This window comes from Arachis ipaensis, chromosome B04, assembly GCF_000816755.2.
Source record: "Arachis ipaensis cultivar K30076 chromosome B04, Araip1.1, whole genome shotgun sequence".
Taxonomy (NCBI): domain Eukaryota; kingdom Viridiplantae; phylum Streptophyta; class Magnoliopsida; order Fabales; family Fabaceae; genus Arachis; species Arachis ipaensis.
The window spans coordinates 132,940,024-132,966,185 of record NC_029788.2 but is presented as its reverse complement, the minus strand read 5'-3'; the positions used below and the strand labels follow the sequence as shown (position 1 = coordinate 132,966,185).

The following is a 26,162-nucleotide window of genomic DNA, read 5'->3' as shown; positions in this document are numbered from 1 at the left end:
AATCCTCAAAATAGTGATAAAAAATTATAACTATTAATCTATTACAATGGTAAAACTTCAATTTTTTTAAATATAAATTTTTAATAAGCATCTAGCAAAGGAGACTATACCCCAAATTAAACCATTACTTATAAATTAAATGCCATTTGTCCTAGTAAGTTGTACAAAAGAATTTCCATACTCTATCATTAGTGTGAAGCCATGACTATGGATGGCAAAATTCTCTGGACTGCTCCAAATGGAGATCCAATTGTAGAGAATTTTTTTGCAGGAATGAGAATGGGAGACAAAATTTTCTTGAAATAGGCGCAGGAACTTGAACAGGGATTTCCGTTCTATTTCTGCTAATCTCTGAAACCCAATATATATATAAATCTAAAACTTCTAATCCTCATTTGTTAACCCTTCTTCAATTTAGAGATCCTTAACGATGTCCATACTTTATACTTCATACTCCATCCAACCTTTTTACAGTCATCCCTTTGCCACTCTCCTTTCTCACTGCATCGTCACACCTCACCGTGCCATCACCTCACCGCGACGTACTCTCTATTTGTGGCGTTCCTTTCCGTAACTATGCCGTCGTGTCTATTTTCTTCTCTATTGTCGCGTCTCCCACTCCATCCACTACTCTATCTTTTGGCTCGCCGTTACGTTCCCTCACTACTTTATTTCGAAAGAAGTTACCATCTTATCATTTAGATTTTTTGTATAAAATCTTGCTGTTTTTGTATAGGATAGATACTTGCAGCTTTATTCATATAAAAATTAATAATTAGTTAGAATTATTAAATAGATAGAAAATGGGGTCCATGTTGAAAATGAAACCCTATGAAAAATAAAGATGAGAAGCAATATTCTCTTACGACAGAAAATAAAAGCAAAGACAGAAAATAAATCTAAAAACAAAGATGGAAAACAATAAAACATCTCTCGCCTCATCCCATCCTACCCCGTTGAGATCCCTAGCCATGACCATGCCTTTTTAATCCCACATCCATAAATGCATGCTCTTCAATCTCTTAGAGTCGGAATTTTATCTTTCCTACAATAGGATTTCAACTACCTACTATTGAGTGATGTTTAGTGAATGAATTTAATTCTCTCATCCCTTTTAATATAGTTTTTGTATGTTGAGAAACTAAATTCATTCAAACATACCTAAGAAATCATCATGACGTCATCTTTTTGACTAGTCATTATTCATTAATTATTAGGGCCTACTCGCTTGTTTTGTATGCTGCAATTTTCCCCACTAATAATCTATAAAACTTTCTTTATTTCCTTCCTCATGATAATTTCAATTACCATCACTATCATGTTCACCTTCTTCAACAACTATGTGATGTGTGAAACCTTCTTCACCACATGCAATATTCTTTTAGTTTCTTTCTTTTTCTATTTATTAAAAACTATATAGATTTCCTCTTAATTTAGCACTCTTATATACTTGAGTTTAATAAGATTACTTAATTAGACGATAATTTTATTTTATTTTATTAAAAATATAATTATTTTTGTGCATCTTTTTGTCTAAAATTCAATTTTTATTGCAAATAATTTACGCAAACCCAAAAAAAATTAGATGAACTCTATCCTACCCTCTCTAAAATAAAAGGTAAATTACTCCTTGTGACATATATAGTAATTATTGATAAATTATTCTTTTACTAAAATTCTAAAATTCACGTTATTTTAATTGAAACAATTGAAACTTAAAACTTGATAACAATGTCATTTTTATCGTCCCTACTAAAGATACTTCTTCTTCTCTAATTTTAAAACTCTCAAATTCATTTATCAGAATTCTAAAATTCACGTTATTTTTTTTTTTTTAATTGAAACTTAAAACTTGATAACAATGTCATTTTTATCGTCCCTACTAAAGATACTTCTTCTTCTCTAATTTTAAAACTGTAATTGCTCTCAAATTCAATCACCATTTTCAATCAATTAGGTTAGGATTTTGAATTTGTTCTTACACTTCCAATCTCCAATTTTAACGAGCACATCTATCAATTTTGTAGCTCTCTCCTTCCTAAAATTTTCTTTTTAATATTTTTCTTAAATTTCAGCCGGATCAACAATGGTATTCCTCTTTAAATAACCAATCTCATAGTCTTGTATAACTATATAATGAAAACAAAGTAAAATATTAGTTAGTCATAAAAATAATGAGTCAATAATTATCATCTTAGGATTTTTATTATCTGAATAATGATGGAAAGATAATTTAAGAGCAATTAACGTTAAAAAAATAAAATATCTTGGTGTGCTCTTTCACGCACGAATTACCATTATTTTTAACTAATATATCACAAATTCTTATAAGTTTTTCAGCTCTTTCTTTTTAAGAATTTTTTTCGATCATATTAGAGATATCGATCAAATTTGACGGTCTCATTCAAACCTTAAAATTTTGGTTAAAAGATAACTTATCAATAATTACTGTACATATTATAGAAAATAATTTACTCCTTATTTTAGATAGAGAGGACACGTAGAATTTACTTTAATTATAAAGTATTAGCTAGCTAGGGTGAAAGTTATAATGGATTCCTCGTTTATGTGAGAATTGAAACGTGGACTATGCAAGAAAGAAAGGAAGATGTGTTGGGATTGAAAACGCATGGGTTACATGCACAGTATCTTGGCCTTTGGCTTCATTGGAAGGTGTTGTGAATAATTGTGGGATTGATTGGAATTAAAGGAACGCACATACAACATCTCAAAGATTCTTACCTAAAATAAGTCAAATTCGATACCCCTTATTATGAACCTTTCTCAGCCACCTCTTGCTCATTCATTTGAGTTTGATTCGTATTTTTTCTTTTTGTTGGATTTATTTTTGGCACCCTTTTTTAGGTGTCAAATTAATTAATTATTATTCGAGTTAATGTATAAAAAAGTTATTTGTCGACAAGAACTCTATCTACTCCTGCTTTTGATGTTGCCCCTTTGCTTCGTCAGCACTTTGTCTTCATCATAGAATCGAATCAAACTTAAATTGAATTATTATAGCACTTAATAATGTCTAAATAATTTAAATAATAAGGGTTACTTTTCACTTAATTAATAATTATAATTTTTAACTTAATTGATCCAACATCTCTGCTAGCTACTTGACATTATTATAACATTTCCTAATTAATAATTAAGATAAGGTTTTTTTTTCCTCTTAATATTATTATTATATTTAAGCCATTTTGTAAATGGTGGAATTATTAATATCTGATTAGGGTTATAGTTTTTTTTTTTTAAATTAAAATTTTTGTATCAATGTGCGCATTAAATTTATGTTCATTCATCGGATTTTATTCTTCAATATCGGCACGTGGCCTGTAAATGCATTGATATACAAATGATTCATTAATCATGCATGGATACACCAAATAATAATATAGTGGACAAAATTATAAAGTTGGTATCATATTGATAGTATCATATATCTTGTAGTAGTTACGTTCATCAAAATAATCCTTATTGAATTTCATCAGTTTAATTTATACTATTTCATATTCCTTTTATCTTATCTTTAAATGTCACGTTTAAATCTATTTGTCACTAATTTTATTCAGACACCTGGATAAGCAACATAGCTAGCTAGTCTTATTAGCAGACTCTATCTAGAGAACCTAATCGAATCAACAAATTAAAGCGCAAATTATTAATTTTTGATTGCATCCACTTCTATAAATATTCCCACCATCTATATATGCATCCATCCATCCATGCATCCATTAATTAATTAATTAATTAATTAATGTCAACTGCCAAATTTCCATTTTTGGTAACACACTGTCAAGTGAAAAACTAAGATGCATGCTATGTTAAAACAAGCAAGAATTTATTCAATTTAAAGATGATGATGATCTCAACTGCATACTGCAAACAAAATATAATAAAATTAACATGGTTTAAAGTATTAATTGTTAAGTAAAGAAGTATTTTTTTTTAAGAAAAAATGTACATAGAGTAGTTGAATGTATTTTTATTTATTTTGAAGAGCAAAAGAGTATATAATTTTTTTAAAAAAAAAAGCACCATCACCACCAATTGTCATTTTAACTAAGGAGAAAAAATTTACATGCAATTATTTTTATATAAAATTGATAGTTAAGAGTTTTTAGATAATAATTTTGTCAAATTTGTCAAATTTAGGGGTATTTGCGGTGCAGTTTGGATCGGTTTTGAGTCAAAAACTCATTTGATCCGAATACTAATTTTGCTTGCGGTGCGGTTTGGATTGGATGACTTTAAAAAAAAAATTTGATCCGATCCGATCCAATTTCAAGCGGTTTGGATTGAATTGGATTTGCGGTAAATTAAAAAAATTAAATACATATAACAAATCTTAACATCAAATTTTAAATAATCAACAATAACATAACAAGTCTCAACAATATTTTTAAAAGCCAACGATAACATAATAATAGAAATAAAATTATAGGTTAGTTAAAATAAATAAATAAATAACATTTTGAACATAAAATATTTATTAAATAATAATACTGAATAATATAAAAATGTATAACAAATTGAACATGTTATAAGTATAATTGTAAAAATAATAATATTATAGTACATTGTGCGGTTTGGATTGGATTGGATCGGTTATGAAAAATAGATCTGAAATCCGATCCGATCCAGCGGTTTGTAAAAAATATAATCCAATCAAATTCGAATTAGTGCGGTTTTAATCGATTTTCGGTTTAGATTGGATTGGATGAGCGGTTTAATTTGGATCGGTTTAAATTTGAACACCCCTAGTCAAATCTGTTAAATCACTGAACGACTCTACTCAACTATCAACTTTACGTGAAAATAACTAGTGCATTTAAATTTTTTCTTTTAACTAAAAAGAAAATAATAATTTGGCGAATAATCTAAGCAGGCAAAATAAGAGAATTTCGTAGGACAAGTTGTGGTGGACATCTTATGAGCATGTTCCTAATCACTCTTCTCTATATATAGACAACATACGATGTAGACTAGGAATAACAATTAAGGGGTGTGCATAGGTTGGAATTATGCATGCCATCTTGAATAATGTAATAATATATGGATCGGAGCATGTTTTTAGTGACCCTCAAAGGCTTCCACTACTCCATGTTGCAATTGATTATTGTCTAATATTAAAAGATATGATCATTATATGGGGGAGTGGAAGTACTTGAGGGTCCATTAAAGATAAATGTTCATGAATTTATTTAGAAAAAAAAAAATCACCCTTGTTGATTCACTACATCAAAAGCGTAAAATAGCGGCGATTTTAAAAAAATTGCTGCTAAATGAGATTTAAGTGACGGTTGATACAATGAATAAGACAATTGCTCAAAACAACTATATTTAGTGGCAGTTTGACTCAAGTCGTCGCAAAAATACTTATTAGCGACAGTTAACCTAGGGTTGCATATCAGCTACCAAATCAATAATATTTAGTTGCTGTAACCGCCGCTAATTTACAGGTTAGTCCAAGAAGAACATATAAAACATTTTGTTATCTAGTGGCGGTTTCACTAAAACCGTTGCGAAATCAAGAAGCCACTCATTTAATTTGTTCTCATTTTTTCAAACTATGTATCCACTAATAAAAATTTATTCTTCAAGTTTGTTTGAATCACTCCTATTTATCTCGTGACATTATTTTTGTATTTGTTTAATTTGAAACAAAGTCACTTTTTATGCATTTAAATATGTATATAGTGTTTTCAAAAAGGAATTATGTATTAAAAGTAATATATTTTTTAAATTACTTTTCAGCAATTATTTAACATAAAAAATTGAATAAAAATCCTTTTTTAAATTTATAGTACAATGTCACAAAATAAAAGATGCTACGAAAATTTCTTTTGTAAAACTCTAAAATAACATACTTTAAAATAATATTTCAGCTTATTTTTTTAATCATGTGCTCAAAATTGCCGTTTAAATTTCCTCTCATTCACTTGTAAAAATAAGAATACATCTTTCTATGCTAAAATAAATAAAAAATTATCTTCTAGTATAAGATCTTTTAATATTACATCTAGACATAAATTAAAAAAAAAAGTATGTAAACGTCTAAAATAAATTTATATGAATAAAACAATATTCAAGAAAACAAAAATTGAAAATTTATCTAAATTGCATCCTAGTTAACCTCACTACCTAAACATTTTTACCATAGCCAAATTTCCAATACTACTATTTTAACCATCAAAATATCACAAATAATAGATCAAAGTCTTAAAACTAAAGAGTAACAAGAAGTTCATTGCATCATCTAGGAATATTGTGTATGTGAAGATCAATTTTTTCTTGAAACATCGTATTAATCTTACAAAAAAAATACTCTATCAAATTTTATTGCCATTTGCTTGCTGGGACCAACAAATTAAATTTTTAAATGCTCCACCTACCATGCATCCTTATACAGTTGAAGGCACTCTTGGTATATAGTCTCTCCATATTTGAAAGTTGATATATGTGTTTTTAGTTTTTATTTTGGTAGACACTCAAACATTATTATTTTTATGTGAAATTAATAATTAAAAATTATCAAATAATTTAACATATTTAATTAAACTGTTATCTAACAATTTTAAATATTAATTTTGTAGGAAAACAACTGTATTTAGGAGGTTTGCTAATTATATATTTACTATCACTAATCATTCTATATATAATATGTTTATTATTCACATAGTTTAAGAAACGAGATAAATTGTCATGATTTTTACGTACAAAATTTATGTGTAGGACTGATGCCTAGCATGACGCGTTTTGACGAGTGAGTGTGGGGGGCCACCCGCTAGCACGATATTGTCCGCTTTGGCACACCAGGCCTCACGGTTTTGCTTTTGACGATAGGGATGATAGCCGAAATCCCCCACACTCACTCGTCAAAATGCGTCATGCTAGGAAGAGATATCCACATTCTTATAAAGCATGCTTTGTTCCCCTCCCCAACCGATGTGGGACCTTACAAATACTACGTTCTCCAGAACTTTAAACTCTTTTCCATTAAAAAATTAAGCTAAGGCAAAGGTCAAGGATGCTGATTATTCTTCTCAACTTACCATTTTTGTTGTTCACAAATGGCTCGTGACTCACACACTATCAATATAATCGGGTAGGTTTATACATACAATATTGTGCTCAATGATAATACTAGAAAAACAAAAAAAAAATTAAATCTACTTTATTTAGTATTTATTAATTATAGCAATAATTAATAAACGTTAAATAAGACAAATTTTAGTGGGTTTTAGCTCATTTTTTGTTTTGCTATCAAACATTTTTGTATAGTTAATAATATTCATTCTTGTTTCTTCATGTTTCCCCCTTAACTCTCTTGGATTAATGGAGAACCGTATCTTTGACATATGAAAAACTTTTGTGGTGCTTGATGTGGAATTGGATCCGTTTTAGAGTGCAGGGAACATACCCACTATTCTTTTGTCTGTATTATCCCCCTTCCTCTATATAAGGTCATTGAAGAACCATAGGTTTCACTAGGGCATAGCATGATAATTAAGAAAATTACTATATATAAATGGTTGCACTAGAGGCTTCGAAGATTCAACAAGAAATTGGCTTCTGCACCCCTCGAAGGCTTCCGCTACACCTTGTTTCAAATCAAATAATCGATATGAAGAAATATGGAGTAGCGGACTGGGCCAAGAGGGGTACACAAGACTTTATTCTTTGTTCTTGGATGTTATTCAATACTTTACCTATATTGTTGGTGACTATGCCAAGCATGCAGCGAAGCTTCATAAGGTTTATGTATGTGTTTTAATTTATTTTGTAAATATTTTATCTGCAAGTAAGCTTTATTTTCATTTTTCAGTGAGTATCGAATTCGAGAGAAATGATTTTTTTTATTTGTTTACAAGGGGGTTTAGAGCCCAAGAAAACAAAAACTAAAACTTTAAACTAGAGACTATACGGGGTAATAAAACCCCTCTACTATCATCATCAATAATGTACCTTAACTCAGGTGGGGGAAAGTCAATGAAGTGAAATTTTGGAAAAGCTTCTAGGTTGTTCTTAGCAAGCCAATCTGCACTTCTATTGGCTTCTCTATAGACATGTTTTATATTCAACTGGCAATCTCTTTTCACGATCTGACCAATGCTTTTGACCAGAGCCTCCGGATGATTTTGGATTTTTTCCTTCTTCTGCAGAGTTTGCAGCACTGCTCTGGAATCCGGGAGAAATGGTTAGGGACATAGACGAAATTGGCTTCTGCATCCCTCAAAGGCTTCCGCTACACCTTGTTTCAAATCATATCGATATGAAGAAACATGGAGTAGCGGTTTGGGCCAAGAGGGATGCACAAGACTTTATTCTTTGTTTTTGGATGTTACCTATACTGTTGATGACTATACCAAGCATACAGCGAGCTTCACAAAGGTTTATATATATGTTTTATTTTGTAAACATTTATCTGTTTGAAAATATTTCTAGCTTAATAACATTTTTGTAAATTATTATAGACACCATCAGTTTAATTTCTCCAATTTTCAGTTTGAGTAGTTTGAAGCATATGATTATATATTTATACTTCCAATCAATATATCTACATATACCGTTATCCTACTATCATTTTTTGCGTTATTGTACCATTTTTCTTCCATTTAATTGAATTAATTAAGGAAATGATTCGCTTAAACAACAAATTAATGCTGTAGTCACAAAATTATTAGGTGTCTTTATATTCTCTTTGTAATAAAATTCCAAACATACATGCAACTATATTGACATGTGATGTTCTACCAATTAATATTAACATACAACTCTATATTAGCATGTGATGATCTACTAATATTAACAATTTCTTTTATAAATTCTTCTACTCCTTGACAATTAGGGTTGCTCCATTTCCATTAATTGATCAACTAAATTGGATCCCAAAATCGTGTGAAATGTATGTGAAGCAAAACCTATTGATTGGTTGAACACTGAAGAGAGGAGACTTATATAGTTCTCAAACTCTGATGAACCGCACCCTTTAAGAAATTGTTATCAACTATTAGTAGAGCCAAATGCTCATTTTCTTTTTGATGTACTTGAAAGTCACACAAACATAAGGGATAAGATGCATCGGAATTAACTTTCTTGAATGTGTTACATATATATATATATACCGTTACTGGAAGATGTTTCTGAAAATTGTAAGGGTACAAGAATGTTAGGAGAATAGGAGGTAGGCTTTGGAGGAAACGGCACTGCAATAGTGGTCCTTCTAACATTTCTATTACTTTACTTATAATACATGGCCTATTTGTTGGGATTGTTTGAACGCACCAGACTCACCATGATTATCTTCTTTAATATCTCACCTTCTTCTTCCATGATTGAAGAATAACTTGAATGAATGTTATCTTGCACAAAATTTTCATAAATCATTTCAAGAAAGATTTTGCTAGTACGTGATTTTCTACTCTCATAATTTTTTTCTCCAATTATTTCGAGAATCAACATACTATAATTATAAATATCTTATTTGTGAGAAATTCCACCGTATTTTTTACTTAAAATTTTTAGAGCAATGTATCCAATAGTTCGTCTGACACCCAATAAAGATATTATACTCTCTTTTTTGACGTAATCTAGCTAGCCTAAAATCAGACATTTTTTAATAGAACTCTTCGTCCAAAGGAATATTTTGAGATTTGATATCGAGATGAAAAATTTTTATACTACATCCTCAATGCAAGAATTCTAATCCTTGAGCAATAGATATTCAAACAATAATTGGTATTTGGAAATCCATTTCTATTAATAAACTTATCTAGTGAACCAGCTGACATAAATTCAAACACAAGTGCCTTTTATTTTTTTTGGTAACAAAATTCCAAAAGTAAAAGTATATTGTTACATGTGATGTTCTACTGATGCTAATAACAACTTGATTCATGAATTCTTCTTCAGTACCCTTTGATTCAACAAGACGACCATCATATAAGGTTCCTTTGTACACGGTTCCAAATCCTCCTTGCCCTAATTTATGTTGGAATGACTTAGTCAATTTTTTTAATTTTTGAATAGCTGAAGTGCTTTAGTGCCAAAAAAACTAAATTTTTTCATGAAATCCTCCTGGCCATTGTGATTGAAAAAGGTTCTTACTTTCTTGGAGTAAACTTTTCTTATTAAATTAAGAAACCTTTTTCGATTATAAATAATCACAATAATTATTACAAATCTAATACATGTCGCCATTGCTAATGCACCTGCACATATGTAGAAAAATTATACATAAACATGGTGAAATTAGGGCTAGTGCAATGAAATTCTTATGAAAATACCTGCTATCCTCCAAGGAAATGGTGATATTCAGCTTCAGTTTTGGTGGAAATATAGAAACCTCTCCAGATAGGTTGTTATAAGACAAATCCAAAGACTCAAGACGAAGCAATGTTTTCAAGCTCTTAGGTATTGAATCCCTCAAATTATTTCCACTTAAATTCAAGTTCTTCAAATCTCTTAAATTAGAAAATGAAAGAGGGATCAACCCCGTTAAACTTTGCCTTGACAAATTCACAGCAACAACAACGTTCCCTTGTTGGCAATCAGTGTTGTTCCATCTCCATGAACTGGCCAACTGAATTGGACTCCCAAATGCTTGTGTAATGTCTAGCAACACCATCTCCACCATCAGATCGTGGACACAACCTGTTGGTTGGTTGGAAAGTGAAGTTCACATTCTTTCCAAACAGCAAGTTGTTCTCCAAAGAAAGTTGGTTCAATCTGGGTAGAGCCGCGAAAGAAGATGGAACCGTACCAGTTAAGAAATCGTTCTCAAGCCTCAATTCAGTCAAATACTGGAAATTAGTTAGGTGAGGATGAGGAAGGTGACCTGTGAAATTGTTATGGAGCCTGAGAAGCCTGATTTCTGGTTGCCAAGGGCTAAAATCTCCATTCCAGTTTGTGCTAAAGAGTTGGGGATTTCTCGCAATCTGGGGAAGGAAGTGAATATATCTGGTAAGGTGGAGTACATGTTAGTGAGAATGGTGGGGAAGGTCCATGGTGCAAGGTTGAAGTTGTTGCGGAGGCTGAGGAAGTAGAGGAGTTTGAGATTGGAGGGCAGTATTCCGGTGAGTGACTGTCCACCGAGTCAGATAGCGGTGACGTTGCCGTTGCCGGTGGGAAGTGTTTTTGGACCAACCATATGCTGGTGCAAGTGATGAACAACCTTAGAAGCCATTCATTAATGGCATCAAGGAATCTAATTATATAAGTTGGTTACTTTGTTCGGGGGAAGATTTTTTAATATATAGCTTTATGAACATAGAAATTCATATATCACTATGAAGCACGGACACTTCGCTGAGTTGCGGTGTCCGCATGTCGGGCACATTTTGGACACGACACTCGTCCGACACGCGTGTCTGCTGTGTCCAAACCGTGTCTTAATAAAAAATAAAAAAATTCTTCGCCGGACACGCTTGGACACACCTAAATACCATCACGTGTCAGCGTTTCCAATCTTATTCTTAACATATATTTTTGAAATAAATTTAGATATAGTATATATTATTATTTATTAAAATAAAAAATATTTTAAATATTTGATATAATTAAAATAAGAGATTAAAAATAATTAAAAAATTAATGAATATTTTAGTATCAATAAAATATCAAAATACCATTATGATTTATTTAAAAAAATACTTCATATTTTATATGTATGCGTGTCCCCGTGTCTTATAAAATTTTAAAATTCGCGTGTCAGCGTGTCCCGTGTCGGTGTCTGTCCGATAGGTTAAGGACTAATCTGTCGCGGATCTGGGCTCCATTTAATGGTCTACCACTGGCCAATGAGTTGCTGCATGCACAAAGCGAGGTTCGAACTCCCAACACTTGCTTAAGCGGACGAGTGAGCTGACCACTCGACCATCCCAAGTTGGTTCATATATCATGAGTTGTCAAAATGGCTGAGAATATCATGCTTTGTTATTTGAGCTTGTGTATGCCTATATTATTCTCTTGAGGCCGTTTAAACTGTTGGACAATATCTCCTTTTATAATATATATATATATACACGAATAATTGATTTAATAACCTAATTTTTGAATATATGTTGTAGCATAATAAGGTCACGTAGAATTTATTCTTCATGAACTTGAATGTTCCGGTGTTTCATGATAAATATATCATACGCTGCATGAAGTATATGTATATATGAGTAGGCTATTCATCATGTGCAAGAATGTCTCTTCCATTTTACCATGGATTATATTTCTTCAACAAATTAAAGAGAATGCCACAAAGTTGCATTGACATTCTAATATACAGTGTAATTGGTATCCAATAAACAGTATCATATATATAATTCAAACATCGCTTTGAAACTGCAACATTCTCTGTATACACGGAATAAGTTATCCATGGTTAGCACCTCTACCAATAAATCAGATTCTATGAACGTGTCATTTTCTTCTATCCCATGTATTCATTTCTATGGAATCTTTCTATCAAAAACATTCATCATGTGTTTTAGATAGTAAAAGAATAATTAGCAGTATCACTTCATACAAGTAGGGGTGTCCCGGATCGGATCGGATATAGCCGAAAATTCGATCCGATCCGCACAATTTCCATCGGATCGGATCGGATATGATATCCGCACTTTTTAGTGTCGAATCCGATCCGATCCGATCCGCACATTTGCGGATTGGATCGGATCGAATATCGGATATATCTGTATAATTAAACCTTCTCTTTTTAATCATATTTCTATGTAAAAGAATTCGATAAAAATATTTCTTTCATACTTTTAAACTTATTTATTCCTAAAATATTTTTAATCAAACTCTCTCTAAATAACAAAAATAAAATAATACAATATATGAATAATAATTACTAACTAAAATATACAAACAAGTAAATATAATACCAAACATATATATATTATAGTGCGGGTCTGCGGATCTGCGGATCGGATCGTATCCGCAATTTTCGGATCGGATGCGGATATTTACCGCAGATCTGCGGATACGATCCGATCGATGGACACCCCTACATACAAGTGTTATATTGTGGAGTATAGAGGTAACCTTAACTTGTCCTTTAGTTTTTCAGCAACCAAATTCCTCGTGATATGGACAATAAACTCATATGCAGTTAACTTCATGTGAAATTGATAGTTGAGAGTCGTTAAATGATTTGACATGTTTGACTAAATTGTCATCTAAGAGTTCTTGGCTATCAACTTTATACGAAGTTAACTGTACCCGAGTTTTCACCATAATTAAAAGCAAATTCATGGAAAAACGAATAATGAAGAAAATCAATAGCATAAGGCCAAGATTCGATTATTATCTCACTTTTTTTTCCCTTTTAAAGAGCAAGGCCTACCATACCATGCCTATAAATAAGAACCTATAGCTAATTATAATTCACAAGCTAAGCAATCTTCTCACATTATAGAGAGATTGACAATGTGAAAGAACTCTTCATGTTCCCTCAAAGGCTTCCAGTATTCGGTAGTATTCTTTTATAACTACTTGAATGCTGGAGGCCTTTGAAGGAGACTTGAAGATTAACTTCTTGTTATAATAAGATCAATTTCAAAGACATTCACTTTGTTAAAGTGATGATCTTTTTTGGATTAGTGTTGTGCTTTGAGTGAGGGTTGAGGAACCCTATTAAGTAATGATGCAAATCATTCATTCACACATTATTTCTCACCACAAATAAATCAAAACCCTAAATTCAAGAACTAATATGGTATCAGAGCTTGTGCTATGCTACCATGGCTTCCTTACATTATTCACAAGCTACATAAAGCATAAGACACACTCAAATTAATCAAGTTGCGTCAACAATTGAAGGTCATGATTTGCTGAATCATATCATAAGAAAAAGAATTCAAAGAAATTTATGTCACCAAGAAGAAGACTATCCTGAATTTCGAATTGCAATTGGTTGCTACAATGCCTTTTGCAACAAGAATGGTTCGTTGCGAGTTTGCACATCAGATCTGGAGAAAGGTTAGAAACTTTATCTTGCTTCGCAAATTACGGCAAAAGGCATGCAATCGAAGGCTAAGCTTTTTTAGAAAAATGGTTCATTAGTGGTTATATTATATATTTGTTTTACTTACTAAATATTTCCAATTTTCTACACCTTTTATGGGAATGATTATATCCTTTCAATTATAAAGTAGTGTTGGAAAATCCTCTATCTCTTTCAGTTATGTTTAGTTGAAGAGCCAAATTATACGATAAAAAAAAAGTAGAATAATAATACCAAGAGCTTCTAAAGTACCAATGAAGACAACAGACAGCTTGAAATACTTCAACTGTATTTCCAACAAGTAAGTACAAATGAGAGTCAATTAATAATAGATTAATGAAAAAGATATACAAAGCTATGGTTAAAGAAGCAACCTGAAATATTCAGGCTGCAAAGAATGAATCCACATGCATGGGGAAATATCCACAGATAAATTCAGTATACCAAGCTTGGTTACATATTTCTCAACCTGCAAAAACAAAATTTCCCCATCAGTAGGATTAACAGTTTTTTATGCTTTAATTTTTTTTTTCATGTACAAATGCAACATATTCAAATTACTAAATTATTAAATTGATTACTTGAAATATACGCAAAACATAATAGTTATAACATTAATTCCATAAATGCTCCTTATGCAATAGCATATGAATAAATAAATATTTACCTCATGATAATATGACAAGTCCAAGGTACAAAGATGCACATAGAAATGCAAATGATATCATCCCCCTGAAAGTGGAATGCATTACATAAAGGAATATTGATGAATAATCAAAATGAAAAGTTTTATGAATTCAAACTCATGATACTTGAATCCCATAAAATCAGATACTAAGTCCGGATTTTATTTATTATTTATATAACAAGACTCACCAAATAACTCCCCATCCAAATCCATTACAGGGGCATGGGCAAACTTCTGCAAACTTCTCAGCATCACTCGAATGAACTCTTCGAGATATTAAATCGTCATAAATATCTAGACAAGAATTGCGCACAGTCACATTATAGCAGCCATTTCAAGATATTTGTTATCATATGAAGCAAAAATACAAGAATAGACCATATAGAAGGTGCTAGAAAGTGTACCGTAAACTGAAAACAAACTGTTCATCACACCTGAAAACAAAATCATAATTAATTGATGATATATTTCACAGGAAATGGCACAACTAACTACCAGAAACAAATTCTTTTCTTTTTTTACAGGAAATGATCCAGTAAAGAGGACAAGAGCATACCGATAAAGAGAATGACATAACGAAGGATATGAACAGTAGTTTTCTCTTGCAGTACCCAAATTACAGCAATAAAGATAATGAATCCTGATGTTCATTGATCAAGAAGAACAATGTCAGAAATTGTGTCAAGATTTTTCGAATTCTTTTATTTGGAGAATATCATGAAGGCACTCACCAATGCAGAGTCCTCGTAGTGTCCACTTTTTTGACAAAGGGTGTAGGCAGGCAAAGAAAAAAGGATAAAAGTCAGGACCTAAATTATTCAAATCAATTATGTAAAAACATTTGCATTTTTGCTTTTTTGCATTTATAACACATCTTAACTCCGCCTATGTTACACTTGCGGTACATAGCCGGTCCCAAGCCCGGATAAAGGAGGAGGGTTGTGTTAGGTCTTCGGCAACCAACATAAAAATATAGCCGAACCCCCATGACATGGCATTTATAACACATCTTACATTTTTAGCAACAAAGAGCACAATAACAAGAGCAGCAATAAAGCAACCAGCAGCAATTCTCGCAGTGAGAAGATTTGTGGAAGCAAGTATCAGAGCCATCCCCCAAAATGATGAACCAAGATCTAAATACAAAACCAATCAGAAAAATAATTAATGCATCCCAAAATTGCCTAATTACACTAATAAATATTCAGCTTAGAGATTATCTACATATTTGTACATCACATAATCACATTATTTGCTCTCACTTTTCACGTATGCAATTTTGGATCAAAGTCATAGGGCATGTGGTGCTGCCACTTTCATCAGACACAATACACAAGACTATGGTCTAGTTAATTTCAAAAGATTTACCCTGTTGCATATATCATGTATTCATGTGGAACAAAGTTAAAGATTAATGTATTAACTGAAAAAGGAGGGAGAAAAGTGCATTACATCCAGCAGGCAAGATGATCCAGTATGCGCCACCTCTAGTCTGTGTTACTCCACCCTCATTTGCATGAACCTGGATTCCCTCAACCTGTTGGCATCAAACTAATGATAGGTTAGTGTGCAGAAGAGAAAGTAAAACAATCTTAGCAGCATTAACTTTTGCCACATAGTACAGTTATTTTCATTTTATTACCCTTTTCCCCTTCATAGTTCATACACATAAGGTTCATTATGATGTTTCTTTAAGAAAATTAGAAGCACGCCCTTCTGTGTTTCTGTCCCTAGAGAACTAAAATTTACTTAAACCAGATCATGCCCTACTAATATCTTTAAAAAAGGGTATTCTCTGTTTAAAATGCAACAAAATTAAATACATCATTACATGAACTTCTAAAGTTAAATATCTCCACTCAAATTAACTGGAACCATCATTGATTCAAGACATTCCTTGATTTCTTGCATTATAAAATAAAAGCCATAACATCATTGTGTGTGTGTGTGTGTGTGTGTGTTCCTTCCTATGTTGAGACAGAGACCAGAGTTGGCAACTTGTACAACAAAATGCAGTAAGCTTCGGTATTGTTAGTTATACCTTGCCACAAGTGAGAATGCAAGCAATTGCATGACTTGCTTCGTGCAAAAACACAGTGATGAGCTTGAAAGGTGTAAGTAGAAAGGTCCTCCATAGCTAAAACCACCACATCAAAGTATTAGCATAAGAAGATCAATTATACAGCTACAAACAAAAATATTGCAATAGATATGGCAATAACTATGGTTATTAGTTCCACATATATGGAAAAGAAAAAATAAACATAATATAACATTCAAGTGTATACTATATGAGACTAACCAAACTAAGGACCTCTTTTATAAATGTTCCATTTTCAAATGTCAAATCAACTCATAGTAGAGCTACCCAAATTTGACCCAGTCTAAACAGATTTGAGAAACAAGAAATTTGAAAATGATAAACGATTCCCAATACTCTTCCTCTTGGGATGCATGATTCTCTCAACTAAAAGCTTGAAAATTTTGACATGGCAAATAAAAAAGGAGTGATTTTTAATCATAAAGTACTGATAATTTAAACTAAAGTCTCTGACTTTGAGCTGAAAAGCAAGTGATCGCGCAAATTGCTAAAGTGGGGTGTGTTATCCCTTTCTGCAAAGAAGAAAGATAAGTGGTTCAAGAGAGAGAGAGAAGGTACGAACCACGAAGATAACAACGGTGAAGGCAGCAACACAAGCAATGAAGATCTTCTGATCTTTGTCACAACAGTTCTTGAGTTCCCAGTTGGGCATTGTGGATGCTCTTTCTCAGTTCAAATGAAGGAAAGGATCCAACTTTGTTGTGTCTGATTGAAGAAGAAGGAACAGCGTTTGGTGGGTGCGAAAGTTGAGGCAAAGTACAGAAAGGAAGGAAGAAAAAAAGTAGCAATCAAATCGGAATTGTTTTTGAAAAAGTAATGATAATTAAAAAGAAAACTAAAGGATTCATTGGCCTAAACGACTGCTACAACGGGAAGGTTTGCGTTGCCTGCCCCAACTCGTGAAAAGTCAACCACGTTAATGAAACAAACCCTTTTTTTCAATGACAATTCTGAGGTGGTCTCTTCCAACTATTATCGTTCGTTTGTCATTGTATGATTTTGGTATTTACAATGACTTGTTTGATCTTTTCAAGATTACTTACTAAGCAGTAATTTATTACTTTTGCAGTTGTTTTGGTTTTTATTTTCTTTTGATTTTGAAGGGTATTACTAGTATTATCTTACTTTTTAAATAAATTTGTATTTTGTTTACCAAACAGTACTTTTGATCCTTTGAACTTTTCGTTTAATTTTTCTCGAACAAATATCCTGTGTAATTATGTAAAGACCTAGTCACCTTTCGATATCTTTGTCTGTGTGACACTATCTTAATAAAGTGACTTGATCCAAACTTCCTTCAGCTTCAGCACTGATTCTACTCAAACTATTGACTTTATCATAATCACTTTTTGAGGCTGGTACCTTAAAAATGTTGTATGACTTGAATTAACATACATTGGTGAAAAATGAGTTGGCTCTATCAGTAAGGATTGGGACATGACCCTTCTTAATAAGAAATCAGTAACTACAGAGTGCTAACCACTGAGAGTTCCTATATCTTCCATGTTACCATGTACACAGTATATACATACAAATCCGAAAGGGCTTGATTGACATCGACGGATCGTCGTACGCCTTAGTCTTCATTCGGTGAACGCCGGCTATATTTTTCCCTCCTATGAGAGTGTTCAGCTCTTTCTTTCCGTTTACGAGAATGCTTCTCGGATTCAGAACTCCTGTACCGATGTTCTTTCTCAGACGACCTCCTATGATGGTAATGGCTACCCTTCTCTTCTTTTCTCTCTGAAGAGCCCCTTCTGCGTGAGTGATCTTCTTGGTGACTCGAACTCCTCCTATAATGTCCTTCCTCATCTTCTCGATAACTCGAACTCCTTCTAGAATGCCTTTCCTCATCTTCTCGGTGACTCGAACTCCTTCTATAATGCTCTTCCTCAGTGTCTGCCGAACTTTTGAGAGCATCTTCAGTCCTGTTCTTGTCCTTGGAACTCCTTCTATGAGAGCCTTCTTCCCTGTCCGAAAGGTCCCTTTCTCTTCTAGGAGGGGATGGGACCTGTATATACACATTAGCAAATGAAAGTAAGTACAGATATATTCTTACAAAATGAGAATATAAGAAACCATCTCAAGGGAATATATGCTGTAAAGTTAATAACAACACCTGAAAGCGTGACATGTATCTACCCTCAGGTGGTGGTGGGATGCCAAGCTTCTTCAATTCCTCGTATGGGATCGGCTTCCTGGTTAAAAGCAGATCATGGTTTGAGAACTAGTTTCTAAGATATTTCCAAAGAAAATAGCAGATATAATTGAGAGGACTGAATATATACAAGGGTGCACGAAATGGTTTCTCTCTTCCTCCAAAACGAAGTTGTCCTGATTCCTTCTTGCTGCTAAGGCCACCACCTGTGAGAGAAAACAGAGATATGAGATGGCTCTGGCTCAGTGAGCAGATACTACAAATACAATTTAAGGAATGAGACACTTTAACTGACCTAATCTTCTAGGAATCCATCCTGGCATCAATTGTTGCCTGTTATAATCAACTATGATTTCACAATCATCGATATAGGAATGATGAGCATCCTGCAAATGAGAAAAACATATATCAGCACAATTAACATTTCAAACAATTAAAAAACATGAGCAATTTTTTAACACGTTACAGCACCATATATGCACGTCGCATCTCTCTTTCAGTTTCGAATTCAACAAAAGCATAACCACGAGAAGCTCCTGTTACTGCAACCAAAATCAAAGTAAATCCAAATTATAAACTTGAACCCCACAGCTTGACAGATATATGGTTAAAAGAGTAATTATCAATATATGGCATTCAGTCATGAACCATAAAAACTTGGCTGTTAAAAGATGCATGATGAAATCACAATGGTAGAGGGATTGAATATTAGGATAGACTAAAGAACTATACCAATGTCCCTGACCAAGCGTAAGTTCTTCACCCGACCATACTTACTCATAACCTGAAAGACCAAAACCACATAATACATCAGACAAAAGTTCTACAAAATGAGGCAGCAAAAGAAGTGGCAATATGATCTAAATGTGCATTAGGATTATAGTCTTTTCCCTCTCTCTTTCATTTGTCCATCAATTCTGAGTTCTTAAATCGAACAAACTTTAGTCTTTAAAACTGAATTGCATCAATCTAATCTATGAAGAAATTTATATCTTCAAACAACAAGTAGTAAAAATGAGTTACTTTCATACTTTCACCAATGGATTCTTTGCTCAGAAGCACAATCAAAAATCAGAATTGAATACGTCCTTCTAATCCAATATCTTACTTCCTACTTCTCTATTCTCAAGGCAAAAACCAAATCAACATTACCTAAGTTAAAATTTAAAACATAGTTAAGACAATTCTAAAATATTCTTATGTGTAGTTTCCAGTTTCCACAAGATCAAAGTAACATCTACGCCTATTTCGTAGGCCTTGCTAACTACTAACAAAATCTAACATGGAAGATGAAAACATCATTTTGTACCCAATAAAAAAATAACAATTTAGAAAAGAGGTGAGAAAGGTGAACCTTGCGGAGAGTATCTTCAGAGGTGAGACGAGAGAGACGACCCACGAAAAGAGTGCAATAAGGGTCTCCAATAATCTTAGGATCACCGAAAGGGTCATCTGCAAAATCCAATTTTTCAACATAAAAATGAACAAAATCAAATTTTTATTCTAATTTCATCGCGGGGGAAAAAAAACAAAAAGGAGAAAAAGAAAAGAATGGAGATACAAACAGAGGCCGATAGAGGAACAGAGGTGAGCGCGATAAATGGCATTGTCGTGAGGAAGAACGTCGGTGCCGTCGATGCTGCCAGCTTGAATGGGATGATAGGAATCAGCGTAGAAAACTGAGTTCAAGTTTCTCGCTCTCATTTTCTCCATATTCTTCAAAATTGGAGATTAGAGATTGAAGAAGAAGAAGAAGAAGAAGTGGAACCTAATCTACCCTAAAACTGAAGTAGAACTCTGGAAGAGTTCAGAGAATCAGAAGTGAATGAGTGAACAACCGCCAAAATGGTGTAGCTGGATCTTTCTCTATTTCTCTCTCGTTTGCCACTTCTAACTTCTAATTTGTTTTATTATTGCCTTAAGCCCTTAATTTATATATTTTCCTTTTCTTAAAAGAATTGCTAAATGCGTGTAAAATACGAATTTTTTATTTTTAATATTGGAATGGTAGTAGTATTTTTCTTAAATGTGGATTGTTGGGGTGTTATACTTAAATGTGGGATCATTTAACTAGAGAAGCAGAAATCGGACCGACCGATTTGTGAGAAGTACACAAATCAATTCCAGGGATTTTTGAGAGGTACACAAATCGGTCCCAGGAATTTGTGTACTTCCACAGTTTTGAAAAACACCAAAAATTACCATGTTAAAGTATATCACCACTTTTACTTCCATAACAAAAAAAATTAGCCGTAAATTACATATATTTATTATGTATATTTTATATTTTTTAATTTAATTAACTAATTTAGTAATTAATATTTTGCATAAATATATTTGAACTTTTTTTATAAATAATTTATCACTCCTCCCACTAAAATTTTACTCAAATTCTTTTTCGAGAAAGACCTGTATCACAGGATGGTGTGAGAAGAGAAGTGTTTTACGTTGCTATGGGTTATACAAATCAATGTCTCCGATTTCTTTGTATTATTTTGTTTTTTTAAACAAACAATCACAATCCGATTTGTGGTTTAAAAAATAAAAAATTTTTTAATGTTGAAATCGGACCCTTCGATTTTTATTTTCAAAACTAAAAAAAAAAATTAAAAATACAAATCGGACCCTCTCATTTGATCATCACCTTTTCTATACAAAGAACTCGCATGGTCCGAACTCTTCACACTAAAAACTGAGCAAAAGCTGTCCCCACCAAAAACCCAATAATCATGCACAACACAAATGAAGTTTCTATAACAAAAAAAAAATGAGCCAAAAAGGTAATAAAAATATTTTATTATTTTTCAAAGTTTTAATTTAGCCATGATAAAGAACCAAATACAACAAAATTTGGCATTTGAAGTTAATAGGTGGTGTAATGGCCAGAGAATGTAGCATTGGAGAAGTTAGACTTTGGAGAAGTTAGACTACTTAAAAAGTTTGTCAAAAATATTAAGAAAACAGTAATGCTATAGAGATAATAATATAAAATTATTTTATTTAACTTAATATATATAATTTTATGTATATAACATCTAAAATTACATACTTATTACATTTAATATTATGCATTTATTTCAGACGTAATTAAGGAAAGTAAGATAATACAACTTTGGGTTAATTTGAATTGGTTTTTATTGTCTACCAATCATTTTTGAAACATCAACTTCATATCTGAATCATCAAAACTGATCCAAGTTCCAACAACTAAGCATTTATTAGCAGTTCAGTGAACATCACAGGGTAAGTGAAATTTTGAAGAGAAATATAGGTTTCAAAAATTGTTCCAACAACAAAGGACTGTACATTTTGTTCAATCAAAAACTAATCAGGCTCTATTGTCTCCAGTAATTGCCGCACTACATTTAACTTTCCACACTTCTGAAACACATCCTTAAATGTATCTCTGGCAGATGGTGATAAACAAATACCCTGTTCAAGCATTGATTTTGCTTTCTCATAAGCTGCATCAAGTTGACCAATCTTACACAGCTTCTGCAGCTTTTTGTTCTCTAATTTTCTTTCCAATTTACAACACAGATCCAACTGATCATGTTCTCTCAAAAGACTGTCTACTAAATTGTAAGTGTGAAAATGTGGAATCCATCCAAATCCCAGCATTTCGGTTAACAAGTCATAAGCAACTTTCCAGTTCTTCCTCTCACCATTAGCATGGATTAAAGCTGCATAGGTCGAATTATCAGGAAGGCATCTTTTCTTGTTCATGATTTCATAGACCCTTGTAGCATCATTCAAATTACCCAACTTACACAGCATGGATATGATAGAATTGTAAACAACCAATTTCGGCTTTAAACCATGTTGCAGCATTCTCCCAAACAATTTACTAGCTTCCTCCACTCGGCGTTGTTCGCACAACGCCCTTATGACAATCGAGTATCCCTCTCCCACGCAAGTTAACTTCTTTTCCTCAGCAATCATCAAAATTTCAACAGCTTCTTCTGTCTTACCTAAGCGACAAAGCTCGGAGATAAACTTAACTACAACAAAAGAACTAGGCCACAAGCCAGATCTATGAACTGCCCTAAATACAGCAATTGCAGGCTGAATTGAACCACTATTAGTATTACTACTACATCCAACATTAGGAACCAATATAGTATAAGGTCTACGAGTATTTTTCACCCTAAGCTTCTCAACAGAACCTTCTTTAGCACTCATTGAGCACAATTCACCAATGAGTATGTTCACTGCAGATCGAGATGGAATCACACCAATCTCGTCCATTCGGCCGAAAATTTCAAGAGCAGCCTCTAATCTACCAACTTTACACAAACCAACAAGCATGTTACTACAGGAATAGGTGTCAGGAGATTCAATCCTGCGAAAAATCGAAAGCGCAAGGTCAACCATCTCCTCAGATGATTGCCTCTTGCACAGCACATAAAGCATGTTATTGTAGACAAGATTATCAGGCTTACACCTAAAAACAGTTCCCATTTCATCAAACAGTGACAATGCTTCCCTAATCCTTCCATTCCTACCTAAAAACCTGATGCAAATAGACAAAGCCTTGCAAGAAACACTACCTTGATTATGCAGTGAGACAGTCATCAACAAACACTTCATGTCATCAAAGAGCTTTCTCCTACACAAAAAATCAAGCATGTACTCGACAACAAAGTGATCAAGCTGAAACCCCATGTGGGTCCCAGCCCAAGAGAAGAAATTCAAGGTCTTGGCCCTACCCAGTTGCTTGTAACTCATCAACACCCTAAGGACAATCTTGGAATTCAAAACTCCCTTGTAGGGACCCAAAACATTATCAATGTTATCACTGTTGGAAGAGACACGGTGGCAGAGCAAAGAACAAATGGAAACAGCAAGAGAAGAAGAAGAAGAAGATGTGGTTGGTGGTGTTTTGCGTGTGGGAACAATGGAATTAGTAGATAGAATGGATTGTGGAGGAGAAGAATGAACTGAAACAGTTGCAGAGAGATTATTGAAAAGGTGACATGTAATGGAAAAACAAGCACCTCCATTTCTGTTCCTAAGAACACACAACATAATTTCTAGTATTCTACGAAGACATCACAGCTTCATTACCTCGTACTTCATTCTCTCTGTCTCTGAGGAATTGAATTTGAGGTATCATTGATTCTTTTCGCTTCTTGTGCTTGTTCTTCATTCCTCAATGCCGAACAATAGACCAAACCGATAATTGGGCTTTATTGTTGGGCCCATTTCTAAAAAGTATTAGTTTTTGCTTCTTGGGCTATAGGCCCATATATCCATATTAAAAAAAATTCTTTTCTTAAACATCCAAAAAACAAAAAGAGAAAAAGACGTAATGAATTTATGATTACTCTACAGACCCAAAAAAAAAAAAAATTATGATTACTTTTGTTTAAATTTCAAAGATTATTTTTGTTTTTAACTTTTAATCGTCTATGGTAACAAGTTTGATTTCTTTATTTGGTTGCTTAGCATCAAGAACAATGGTTAATTTCCTTTCAGGAATTTAAGATCATTAAAATAGCTATGCACTATATATATATGGCAAGAATCAAATTCTAAACCAACAGTTTTATTATATTGGAATACAATTGTATTAATATACACCAAATCAATTATCAATATGAAATGTATGTTAAAAATGAGTTAAACTATACACATATTTATACATAATATAATAATTAATTTAGTAGTTGATTTGGTGTATAAGTAATATTTTTTATTGGAATGTATGTATTATTTCATTTACTTGAATTTTTATAGTCTGTTTGGAATGCATTTGATTTGAAATCATAGATGAATTGAATTCTATTCCTTATTTTGGAATAGAAAAAAAACATGAAGTTGAATTCCGGTGAGAATTCCAATTCTCATTTTACTCCCATTTACAAATCAGACCTACTTTGGTCTGATTTCAAAATCAATTCTCACCTAAATCTCACTTAAACTGTGTAATATCAAAAATACTCCTGTCCAAATTATAATATTTCATAATCCCTTCACTTTCTTAATATTTATTGAGGGGTAAAAATGTCTTAGAAAAATAATGTAATTCATCAACAAGTTATTTTAAATAATGAAATTCAATTCTATCTCATTAAATGAGTTAGTTATTCCAAACTATCGAATTGAATTCCATTTCTTTAAAAATTTATTTTTTAATGGAATTGAATTCTAATTTCATCAGGTGTCCAAACAGGCTAACAAGTATGTAAAGCTTGTTATTTTCCTTAATTATGTGCATGTAAATGTCATAAAAATTAAAGACCTTTATATGAATTATAGCAAATAAAGCTTGTTTGTTTATTACTTGATTGGATTGCCTCTCATATCATAGGGAATTATATTAGGGCTTACGTAACTGAAACATTCTAGCAGACACCAATTGTTGTTATATGCCCCATTTGGTGCATGCTTGAAGGACATTAACTATTTTCCAAAAATTTTTAATTCAATAAGATTGGAGCTTATTGCCAATTTAGGGACCCCAAATTTATATGAATCCAATTGTGCTCTTCCTCCTATGAGCTATGCCAAGACAATCAAAGCTTTCAGATTGTGACAACTTGATTAGATGAAAGATGTAATGTTCTCAATTTTGTCTCACAATCACAAAAGATATTAATAAATAAATAATAAACATTTTGTTTTGCACTTTATTTGCATTCGGAATGATTAACATCTACCATTTAATGAGGTTTATTATCATGGAATTGGTGGTTGTTTTGCATATACTTTAGATTTCACTTTGGAGTAACACGTTTTTTTTTTTAACTAAATATAAGAGACTCGAATTCGCAACCTCTTAATTGAGTATGTGGAGACTATGTCATTTCAGTTATAATTCATTAGCAAATGGGTTATTATTATTAGTGAGAATATATAGTACAATAATATATAATTGATTGATATTCTGAGGGACTTTTTTTTTTAATCACACATGCCAAGTGGCCAGAGATGAAAATGAAAATTATTTAAATTTCAAAAGGTGGGGCAAATTAAAGAAGGTGCCATTTATGTATGATGGTCCCTTCTTTTGAGTCATTGACATTGAAGTGTAAGAGAGGAAGCAACAATAATTAATTAATTAATTACTTGATTTTAACATAAGATGTGATTAGCAATGTCATGTCTTGTGTATAAATCATATGCCCGCTCAATTAAATATTTTAGAAATTTAGATTTTGTAAGATGAAAAAGCTAATAAAATGATTAAATAAAAGATTAATCA

The 26,162-nt window shown here is 32.4% G+C and overlaps 4 protein-coding genes across 6 annotated transcripts; all 4 read right to left on the bottom strand.

Annotated features, from left to right (window-relative positions):
* LOC110271399 (receptor-like kinase TMK3) lies at positions 9,745–11,292 on the bottom strand. 2 transcript variants are annotated; one of them, XM_021122282.1, is made up of 2 exons: positions 10,296–11,292; positions 9,745–10,220 (listed from the first exon to the last, which is right to left on the bottom strand). In XM_021122282.1, the coding sequence occupies exons 1-2, from the start codon at positions 10,643–10,645 to the stop codon at positions 10,193–10,195; spliced, it is 378 nt and encodes a 125-aa protein (XP_020977941.1). In that variant the 5' UTR covers positions 10,646–11,292; the 3' UTR covers positions 9,745–10,192. The 2 variants fall into 2 exon arrangements, with proteins under 2 accessions (XP_020977941.1, XP_020977940.1); XM_021122281.1 differs by having other exon boundaries at positions 9,745–9,990; positions 10,296–11,291.
* LOC107635723 lies at positions 13,910–17,804 on the bottom strand. Of its 2 annotated transcripts, XR_002362112.1 has the most exons (11): positions 17,360–17,804; positions 16,738–16,833; positions 16,149–16,233; positions 15,711–15,832; positions 15,428–15,452; positions 15,253–15,336; positions 15,101–15,130; positions 14,885–14,990; positions 14,676–14,740; positions 14,383–14,477; positions 13,910–14,294 (listed from the first exon to the last, which is right to left on the bottom strand). XR_002362112.1 is itself a non-coding variant. In XM_016339280.2 (10 exons), exons 1-9 carry the CDS (start codon positions 17,447–17,449, stop codon positions 14,677–14,679), a joined length of 702 nt encoding a protein of 233 aa, XP_016194766.1. In that variant the 5' UTR covers positions 17,450–17,803; the 3' UTR covers positions 14,250–14,477; position 14,676. The 2 variants fall into 2 exon arrangements, 1 of the variants encoding a protein (XP_016194766.1); XM_016339280.2 differs by having other exon boundaries at positions 14,250–14,477; positions 17,360–17,803.
* On the bottom strand, positions 18,111–20,859 carry LOC107635722 (U11/U12 small nuclear ribonucleoprotein 35 kDa protein). The gene is made up of 8 exons (XM_016339278.2): positions 20,521–20,859; positions 20,310–20,407; positions 19,688–19,739; positions 19,427–19,497; positions 19,251–19,341; positions 19,086–19,161; positions 18,917–18,995; positions 18,111–18,808 (listed from the first exon to the last, which is right to left on the bottom strand). Exons 1-8 carry the CDS (start codon positions 20,666–20,668, stop codon positions 18,374–18,376), a joined length of 1,050 nt encoding a protein of 349 aa, XP_016194764.1. The 5' UTR covers positions 20,669–20,859; the 3' UTR covers positions 18,111–18,373.
* Positions 22,073–24,105, bottom strand: LOC107635721 (pentatricopeptide repeat-containing protein At3g06920-like). The gene has a single exon (XM_016339277.2). It carries the CDS (start codon positions 23,981–23,983, stop codon positions 22,280–22,282), a length of 1,704 nt encoding a protein of 567 aa, XP_016194763.1. The 5' UTR covers positions 23,984–24,105; the 3' UTR covers positions 22,073–22,279.